This window comes from Chaetodon trifascialis, chromosome 22 (assembly GCF_039877785.1).
Source record: "Chaetodon trifascialis isolate fChaTrf1 chromosome 22, fChaTrf1.hap1, whole genome shotgun sequence".
Lineage (NCBI taxonomy): Eukaryota > Metazoa > Chordata > Actinopteri > Chaetodontiformes > Chaetodontidae > Chaetodon > Chaetodon trifascialis.
In genome coordinates, this window is record NC_092077.1 from 20148526 (window position 1) to 20158798 (window position 10273).

General features: G+C 48.6%; 1 protein-coding gene across 1 annotated transcript in view; it reads right to left on the reverse strand.

Moving 5' to 3' along the window:
- drd4-rs (dopamine receptor D4 related sequence) overlaps window positions 1-1998 on the reverse strand; it is a 3716-nt gene extending 1718 nt beyond the window's left edge. Inside the window, exons 1-4 of the mRNA XM_070992074.1 lie at window positions 1937-1998; window positions 1585-1855; window positions 1177-1289; window positions 415-1103 (exon numbers count right to left, since the gene is read on the reverse strand). Coding sequence (XP_070848175.1) covers window positions 415-1103; window positions 1177-1289; window positions 1585-1848 — 1066 coding nt within the window. The 5' untranslated portion in view covers window positions 1849-1855; window positions 1937-1998. The remainder of the gene's footprint in view (window positions 1-414; window positions 1104-1176; window positions 1290-1584; window positions 1856-1936) is intronic.
- Window positions 1999-10273: the final 8275 nt, after the last annotated feature.

The window sequence follows — 10273 nt, forward strand, 5'->3', positions numbered from 1 at the left end:
CACACATGACAAACACTTCATGCAGAGAACAAACTTCCCCGTTCAGGGAGAAGAAGATCTTATTTATGGACGAAATGCTGCAGAGTTTGTCCTCGGTGTGGAGAGACACTTTTATCATCTTCTGAAATAATATCCAGTCGTATTCATGAACGCTGGCGGCTGATAGCAGCTGAGAGAAAACACTCATTGTGTCATCGGACGGCAGCTTTCTCTGATAGAGTGTGAAAAACTCCAGAAGTGGCATCGCAGCATCAAACGTTCAGATTTCAGTCAGATGAAGGTTTTATCTTTTCTCTTTATCACCAGTTTTCTGAGTTTTATGTTTGGAGGATTTTTGCCTTTGTGGTTATTGTTCATGTGAAGCAGAGCAGGACCTGAATGAATGAATGAATGAATGAATGAATGAATACTGACCGACGACGACAGGCAGGACCTTCATGGCTTTGCGCTCCCTGCCGCTGACTCTGCTGCTCTTACTGTTTCTTCTTCCTTTCTTCACAGCACTCATCTTCATCAGGCCATTCTCCCTCCTGCTGCTTCCCTCCCTCCTGTCTGTGGGCTCGCCGTCTGACACGCTGTCCATCTGCGTCGTCATTGGGTCGCTCTCTGCTGCGACCGCCACCCCGTCCGGCTGGTCCTCCGCCACTGGTGTCGCAGAGGGCGTCCTCGTGGAGATGGTGGATGGGGAGGCGGGGCTCAGGCTGGCCGGCATGGCGTAGATGACCTTCCCTTGACTCCCGGCCGTCGTGGCTTTGGCTCGTTGCAAAGCTGAGCTGAGACGTAAAGAGAGGCCGCGGCGATCGGTCCGACCGGCCTGCGATCGACCGCGGCCGCTCCACTGCCGCAGGCCTCGAAACATCCAGTAGTACAAGAAGAGCATGACAGGACAAGGCACGAAGAAGGAGCAGATGGAGGAGTACACCACGAAGCGGTCGTTCTCCAGTTTGCACACGCTCGGATCACGAGCCGGCACCTGGTTCAGACCAAAGATGATTGGACTTGCCACACCTAGAGACAGCACCCAGGTAGCAGCGATGAGAGCCAGCTGACGGACGCTGAACTGGTTCCTGTTGTACTTCAGAGGGACGACCACTGCAATGTACCTGGAACACATTCAGACGTCAGAGAGGAAGATGAAAACACAGATTCATCATTCCACAGGTGTGCTAGACTCACCTGTCCACGCTGATGGCGCACAGGTTGAGGATGGAAGAAGTACACAGCATCACATCCATGGTCATCAGAGCGTCACAAACGGAGGTGCTCAAAGTCCAGATACCTCCCAGAAACTAGACACAACACACCGAGCATGAGTGAACTACATGATGACCGTCCACACCAAAGTGTCCTCATCGGACACATTCAATAAACGTTCCCACAATCAAAACATAATGTTCCCAGAACATTTTGGGAACCAGATTTCGCCAGCTGGGATCCTCACGTGTTGATCCTCAGATGTCCAGAAGACTGCACACAGAGTGGACCAAATGTCCTCACTTTTAAAAGCTGTCCCCACCACCCTGACCTTCCAACACGTCCTCGGTCTGCAGGTATGAATGCATCCTGGTCCTCATAAACACTGACCTCAGAGTAGACGTAGAGCGGCAGCACCAGCACCGCCAGCAGCAGGTCGGCCACCGCCAGGCTGATGATGAAGTAGTTGGTGGCGGTTTGCAGGGAGCGCTCGGTGAGCACGCTCAGACACACCAGGACGTTCCCCAGGATGATGACCAGGACGAGGGGGACGCCGAGGACCAGGGCTAGGTAGTTGTAGTGCTTCGGGTTCATCTCACCTGGAGGGGTGCCAGGTGTCACATTGTCCATGATGGGGGCCCCGCTGCGCTGCATTCAGCATCTGCACACACGGCGGTTCGCTCTCAGGGTTTTTACAGCGTTTCAGAGATTTGGACAAAGTATTTAAATGTGCAGGTCTCACCTTGCTGTTACCTGTCCCAGGTGTTGGCTCAGTGCTCTTCGTGTTTCAGCCTCAGCAGTTTGACAGCAGACTGAGCTTCTGTTCTTCAGGGTTTTGTGCTCTCTCATCATGATGAAGACCGCGGGTTGTCCTTATTCTCGTGACTGTAGACGATAAACAGGGACACAGAGTTTATTTGGACTGAATTTTGTCCCTTCATTCTGAACTTGTGTGGTTATGACAGCTGAAGCAGAGCATCAAGAAACCGGAGCGTCAACACAGATCATTAGAAAAAAACGTGAAATATCGCAAGAATGTTTTTATGCTTGGCCAAAGTGAAAAACCTGCTGTACTGATAAAAGTAAAGTGAACGCTGACAACCAGGAAACATTCGACTTAAACGTCACTTTCAGCGAAAAGCTGAAAACATCTGATGAAGAGACTTTAACCTTCCTCACATTAAGCATGAAGCCAACAGAAATGTCTGATTTCCAGCATGTTTTCCGTCGTTTGACCTCTGACTGAAGCTCTTTTAATGACGTCATGCTCGTAGAAAAACATAAAGAAAGAAAAACTGCAAGACAAGGAGCATAGATAGGAACTAGAAGACGTTAAAAACATTTTTCCATGGACGTCAACCTGCTGCTCTGAAGTTCATGAGTTCTGAAAGAGCTCCGGCTAACACAGCAGAAAACTGAATTCACAAACAAGACAAATGTCAGTCACCCTCAGCTCACACATATGAGCGTCAGACGTTGTGACTTACAGAGCTGTGGACGTGTTTGCCGGTTGTCTGGACGTTGGCGTCGCGTTTCTGCTGATGAGCCTGATGCTCTCTTATTTTGGCGGTCATATAAGGAAGTGGAGCGGGTTGTATTAAATGTCAGTGGTATTGTTTGGTGAAGTGTCTCCTCTCACAGTGAATCAGATCACAGAGCTGCTCTCATCCTGTGATGCTGCTTCACCGTTACCATGACGCCCAGAGACGAGGACCAACACGCTTTAAACATGAACACAACACACTTTAAACATGTACACAATACGCTTTAAAATACACACCATCTGCGTTAAGATGGAGAGGACGAGCAGCACCTATGGCCACAGGTGGAGCTTCTTCGTGGAAAGCATACGTACGCCACCTTATTTACAAAGCAGCTCTGACCTGTTTTAACTGGAAGCATTTTTAAAGAAAGCAGCAGAGCAAACATTTGTTCTGTGTGTGAAGTCGCACTCAGAGATCAGAGTGTGACTGTGACTCATCTCATTTACCAATATTAGACTCACAGCAGCAGGAGGACGATCAGCTGCTTCACGCTGCCGTGACGACGCCGAACGTCCTCCATTCTGTCGTTCTGTTAGTAGATCCTGAGTTTGACCTTCTGCTCATTGAAGATGATCCGATCAATCAGTTCTCAAGTTTCCAAATCAGAAGAAACACGAAGAAGAAACGAAGGTCGTCAGAGCGTCACTGAGTTTAAACATCTCGTCTGTTAGGAGGCTGTCATGTCACTCATTCATCCTGCCAGCTGACACGTGGTTAGTGTCCGCAGACAGAAGGTACAGATCATTCAGTCATTAAGATGAGCACATGAATGCATTATGAAGAGGAAGGAGAGTCGACCTGCACCTCAGCAAAACTGAGTGTTCAATGAGCCGATGAGTCATGTGTTCACGCTCGTCTCAATGTTCGATGAGTTCATCAGACCCTCAAACGGTCATATCATTCACAGGTGAACTGTAGGACGTCCACGCAGGTGAACAGCGTCGCTGTGGCTGAACCAGGTTCTGTTGACTGACTGATTAAATAAAATGAATTTGTTTTCCAAATGACATGAAAGGCGGTCCTTCAGGTGGAGGCGGTCCTTCAGGTGGAGGTGGCCCGTCAGGTGGAGGCGGTCCTTCAGGTGGAGGTGGCCCGTCAGGTGGAGGCGGTCCTTCAGATGGAGGCGGTCCTTCAGGTGCAGGTCCTGAGTCTGAACCACCTGGACCTAAACGTCCTCAGATCCTCAGCGTGAGGAAGACTCTGAATTCAACACGTCTTTGATTCAGGACACTTAAGGATGTCTTTGCTATCGTCTCAGGTGTCGTTTGGACATTTTATACTTTTGTCTGTTTTGTTTCTTATTTATCAGATAAATAAATAAATTGTTGTATTCTAGCATTTCGTTTTCAATGCGTACGCAAAATGTTTGTTTTCATTCTAACAAGAAGCACAATCTGATCTTCACTGATGAGACGCTCGAGTCGAGCTGCTGAGGGAGGACTTTCAGACAGCAGTGATGACGATGATGATGGCGATGATGGTGATGATGATGATGATGGTGATGATGATGATGATGATGATGATGATGGTGATGATGGTGATGATGGTGATGATGATGATGATGATGATGATGATGATGACACGCACCATCATCTGTGTAATGACACCTTTCAGAGACAGGAGGACGTGGACGGCTCTGTTACTGCCGCCGCCTCCGTCACCTCCACACGTTAACTGTCAGCTACACAGAACACACTGACGAGCTCCGATTGGACGACTGTGGTCACATGACAGGTGCTGCCAGATTAAAGCCAGCAGAGGAGCAGAGCAATCTGAGGAAGGTGTATTTTATCCAACAGGGCTAACAGGTGTCATGTTTGTGTGAAACGTCCCTCACGCACACACTGAACCTCTGTGATGGAGGCTGGTGGGTGGAGCTGACGGATGGCGGCTGAACCACACTCAACTGGTCTGTAATGAATCAGGTCCAAACTGCGGAGGAGTTTCATGTCCTCGTGTTTCCAGGAGGCTCTGAGACAAGAGGAGGCGGACATGTTGTCTCCTCTGAGTCCAGAAACCATAGCAACCAGAGAGCTGAGGACGTTTACCTGCATGTGAGTTAACGGTCAGAGCTGCAGGAGCTGGAGCATGGTCATCATCATCATCATCATCATCATCATCATCATCACCATCACCATCATCATCATCATCATCACCATCATCATCATCATCATCATCATCATCATCATCATCATCACCACAGGGACACCTTTAGTTTGAAACGAGTGTTGACTTTGATGTTTTGTCCAGTTTCCAGCCGAGTGCCAGCAGACGGTAGCTGACGTGGATCAGCTCAGAGGGAAAATCTGCTGATGGAGTTTTCTTTAACGTTTCTGTTCAGTGTTTCTCACTAAAACTCGTCGTGTGAATCTTTGATGTGTTCAGTGTTTTAAATTCCCCATAAAACACCTGAAAAAAGATGTTTTAAGTATTTGAAATCAGTCTTCTTCACCGTGTTGTTGATGCATAACTGTGGCCACTGATTGGACTGTGTATCACGTCATCATCAGGTGTGTGTCCTCATGTCCTCATGTCCTCATGTCCTCATGTCCTCATGTCCTCATGTCCTGCTCTACGGCACCACTGAAGGTGAGAGTCTGTCAGGTGTGAAGCAGAGGTGCTTCAGGTCTCCCTCACACCTGGTCTCAATCAAACTCAGACCCAATGTTCAGAGACACTGAATAAACGGGCCGAGCGCTCGGCTCGCTCAGCAGCTCAGGAGTCTGACGGAAGCAGACGCTCTTTGAACGCCTCACCGGGCATCTCTGGCTTTGCTTTGGTGGAAGAACTCAGCGATCTCCTCATCCTGAGCTGAGCTGCAGACTCTCTGTTGGCTGAGTGTGACTCTCAGCGCTTGTTGGCCTCATCACATCACGTCTGAACCATGCGTGCACACAAAAACCAAACGATGTCTGATGAGTGCGTCACCTCGCGCAGACCTCAGACCAGCCTGCACAGTTTTCAGCAGATTTCCAGGACTCTCAGGTAGTCAGGTGAGGAACAAAGAGCTTTAATAACCAAAACAAACCGAACGGTCAGAGGCAAAAACTGCAAAAACCAAAGAAGAAACGGCGAAGTATGACGAAGCAGCGAGACAGGAAGCGTCACACGGACTGAACACAGGACAGGGACGACTGACGAGGGACAGCTGAGACTGATCTGTGACAGATCAGATCAGAGACAGGAAGTCAAACGAAAGACGACGTATGAGGAGGAACTCTTTCAGCATGAAACAGGAAATGACTTAAAGCATGAAAAGCTCTGTGACTGGCTGCTGTGAAGAGTCCCACAGAGGAGCATTTCTCCTTTTAATCACTGATGGATGAAGAGTTTCAGCTTTCTGTTCACTCACATTCGTTCTCTGTTAAAACGCTCCGGTTTCATCATGAGCTCGACGGATTGATCGCTGATCATCCTGACAGCTGATGAGGATGACTGGGACGTCACCGTGATGATGGGACAGTCTGAACGATTGGCCACAGCCGAGCTGAGTGATGAGCTGCTCTGCTGGACGACCTCCAGATGAAGCGCAGCAGCTTAAACTGCACTTCCTGTCGTGAAAAGCAAACTGCACGTGCAGCTCGTTCTGTGCTGACTGAGATTTATCAAACACAATCAACCACCGAGAGGACGAGATGTCAAATACAGGCTGAATGAGTCTCCTCGGACTCGGTCATCAATACACACCAACACACCAACCCATGCACAGATGTGCACGGACATCTTTCCAGGATTTTCACAATAAAAGCACCTCACACCTCATTATAAAACTGAGCTTTGTTGCAATTGAGGAAGCTGTTTCTCAATCGAGGGTTCATGGACCTCCAGTGGTCCGTGACAGCAGTACAGGTGGTCCACAGGATGTCCTCATGTATTTCTCATTTAATGGGACAAACAGTTTTATATTTATGGGGCCTCGGTGTGTTTGTGTGTCAGCTGGTTCTCGTCCTCTTTCTCTCAAACGTCACATAAACCACACACCTGGCTTCTGCAGGTGGGTGGGATTAGAGAGACCTGTTTCCTGTGTACAGGTAAACTGTTAACACGTTCAGCTTCATTTTTTTGTTTTGTTTTTTTTGGTGCAGGAAACGTCTGTTGGACACTTTAAGCTTGAGGAAGGACTGTTGGTTCAAACGTTCAGTCTGAGGTGAAACGACATCTGAACTGACTTTAGGAGACAAACCTGACGCTCTAAACTTCTGTCAAGCAAGAGACGCTTGAAGACTGAATGATAAGAAATGTCGTTTGACAGAGTGGACGTGCTGTGTGTGATGGACTGAACATCAGACGGACAGGTCGTCTGTGCATCAGTCAGCGAGCTGAAAGACGTGTTTTCAAAGCAGGGACGAGTAAAAAGAACATGTAACTTTAAGACAGAATAAAAAACACAAAAGTGATGAAAGACTGAGACTTACCGTTTAGAAAATGTCCTCACAGACTGTCCTTCAGAGAGGAGTCCAAATAATGTCTCCTGTCAAAGTGTCTCCTCTTTCAGTCAGCTCTGTTTCACTGAGGGACAGACTGTCCATCGTCCTCCATCTCCACTGGTCCTCCTGAATCTCCTCCTTTTTATCAGTTTCTCCTCCTCTTTTTCTTCTTCTCTCCTTTCTTTATCCTCCTCCGGTATCCCTCGCTCTTCCTCCCTCTTCGTCTTGTTTCTCTGCGTCTCCTCCTCCTCCTCCTCTGCTCTGAACTGACAGAAACTTTTCGTTTCTCCTCTATAAAAGATTCAGCATCAGCAGCACCTCCCTCTCCTCCTCCCTGTCTCGCTCCACGGCAGCTCTGCCATTGGCTGACAGTCAGTGGTGATGTAGAACACCCCACCCCCACCCCCACCCCTCTCTGTCTGTCTCTCTGTCTCTCTCTCTGTCTCTCTCTCTGTCTCTCTCTCTCTCTCTCTCTCTCTGTCTCTCTCTCTCTGTCTCTCTGTCTTTTGCACTCAGCTGACTCCAAGGCAGTGTCCCCTGCTGACTGGGTCCCCAGCGTGTCCTGCTGGACATCAGATTGGGTGGTGACCAATAGAATGAGTTTCCTCCGTCAGTTGTCTTGTGCTCAGTCTTAGAGAGACAGTGAGGAGCTCAGACATCCAGAGGGAGCAGAGGGAGCGGGGGGGGGGGGTGTCAGAGGGAGTGGGGGGGGGCAGAGGGGGCAGGGGGGGCAGAGGAAGCACAGGGAGTGGGGGGGCAGAGGTCGTGGTGGTTCAGCGTCCCGTCAGGATCCTCCTGTTCGTCTTCCTTTGGAAGTTTTGGAAGTGCGTCCAATAGGAGACCACGCCGGGGCCACTACACATCTCACCTGCTTTGGAAACACCTGACACATGTGACAAGAAGCACAGGTGTGATTCTGTGTGTGTGTGTGTGTGTGTGTGTGAACAGTTTGTCTGGATGCTGCTTTACAGCCAACATGAATAACCGCAGGGTGTCTTCAGGTTACGTCAGCCAGTGAAGAGTGAGGACAGATTAGCATCAGCGTCGTCCTGAAAGAGCCCAGCACATCCATTAAAACCAGCCTGACCTTTTCCCACTGCCTGATGGATGAGCAGCGTCACATCAGGCTAATTCCACCTTAAAAAGACAGTCAGGATGGAGCCTGTCAGGCTGAGCGAAGGGGATAAAAAGCAGATTTCTCTGGTGGTAAAATGTCACCTGTGACACCTGGAGGAGATCTGCGGCTCTGATGTCACACTTGTGTGAATCTGCCTGGAGACAGCTGCTCGTTAATCTGACCTGAGACCAGTTCTGCTGCTCTGACAACATTCAGCCCACATGTGGGTTAAACTGGTCTGACTGTTTTCAGACCAGATGTGGACTTTCTTCTGTTCTGACCTCCCAGAATTCAGTTTGACATCTGACGCATGAAGGCCGACTGTCCTCTGACACCTGTCTCACCTGGACTGTGTCCTCAGAGGACTGCTCAGGTCAGACAGGTGACCAAACGTCCATCTGTCCGCTGTCAGAACATGGACCAGGTTGGACAGGAGGTTCTCCAGCATGATGTTGGTGCTTCAGAGCTTCAGTCAGCGTGTGGAGCTTCATGATGAGTCTCAGCACTTCACATGTTAATCAGCACTTTGTCATTAGCATTTGTAAGAGGAAGCAGCACAACTGCTCTTTTGTCCTCATTCATGGACGTATGTCTCATACATTATTCATCCCACATCTGCATATGGAGAATTTAAATCCCATTAAAACGGTTTGGAATAGTCTGATGGAAAATATAAAGCTGGTTTATTACAATGCTGTTTTACAATGATGAAAAGGTGATGGACTCATTTAAATAATAGAATCTATAATTACACACACACGCACACACACACACACACACACACACACACACACACACACACACACACACACACACGCACACACAGACCCAGTCACACATTTCATTTGTTTTCTAACAGGCCGCAGACTGAAGCTTCGGCAGCTGGACTGCGTGGGACTCATGTTTGACTGGAGACGACGCGCTGAGTCCAGCGGTGATCGATTATCGATGTCTGATCAGGTTACAGATGTTCAGCGTTCATCGCTCTCTGCTGCTTTTCTGTTGGTGCGTTTGGTTTCTCTTTAAAGCGATTAAACCGAGGATAGAACTGAAAAGCCTTGTTGAGTCCGTCCAGTCCAGCACAGTGTGACTGAAACGTCTCTGTCCCCAAAGTGTCTTCAAGCTCTTTTTCAGGCTTTTTAGTTCATGCAGCTGGAAGAGCTGCTGTCAGTCACCTGCAGAGTCAGCTGTGATTGGCTCATACAGGAGAAGAGAACGAGGCCCTTCTCTTCAACTCAGACTGTTATTGGCTTCTCTGTTTGCTGAGCTTCATGTGGCAGCTTGTGATTGGTCAAGTGAGTTGTTATTTAAAAACCTGAGACTCAACAGAGACTGAAGACAAGATGGCGCCCGTTTGTTTATGTTTCTGGTAGTTTCTGGATGGATGGATGGATGGATGGATGGATGGATGGATGGATGGATGGATGGATGGATGATGCGGTGAAGATGGATGGATGGATGGATGGGTGGATGGATGGATGGATGGATGGATGGATGGATGGATGGATGGATGGATGGATGGATGGATGATGCGGTGAAGATGGATGGATGGATGGGTGGATGGGTGGATGGATGGATGGATGGATGGATGGATGGATGGATGGATGGATGGATGGATGAATGGATGGGTGGATGGATGGATGGATGGATGGATGGATGGATGGATGGGTGGATGGATGGATGGATGGATGGATGGATGGATGGATGGATGGATGGATGGATGGGTGGATGGATGGATGGATGGATGGATGGATGGATGGATGGATGGATGGATGATGCATTGATGATAAGAATAAAGTCGTTCTGAAACGACTTTGTGAAGGCATTTTGTTTTCTGCAGGTTTTCATTTCTTTCTTTATTTGTTTGCTTGTTTGTTTGTTTGTGGGAAGTGTGAGAACATTAATCACATGACTTTGAGCTGCGACCATCAGGAGAACAAAGAACAAACACACTGATGATGATGGAACGGAGGAAACAGCCTCTTCATGTT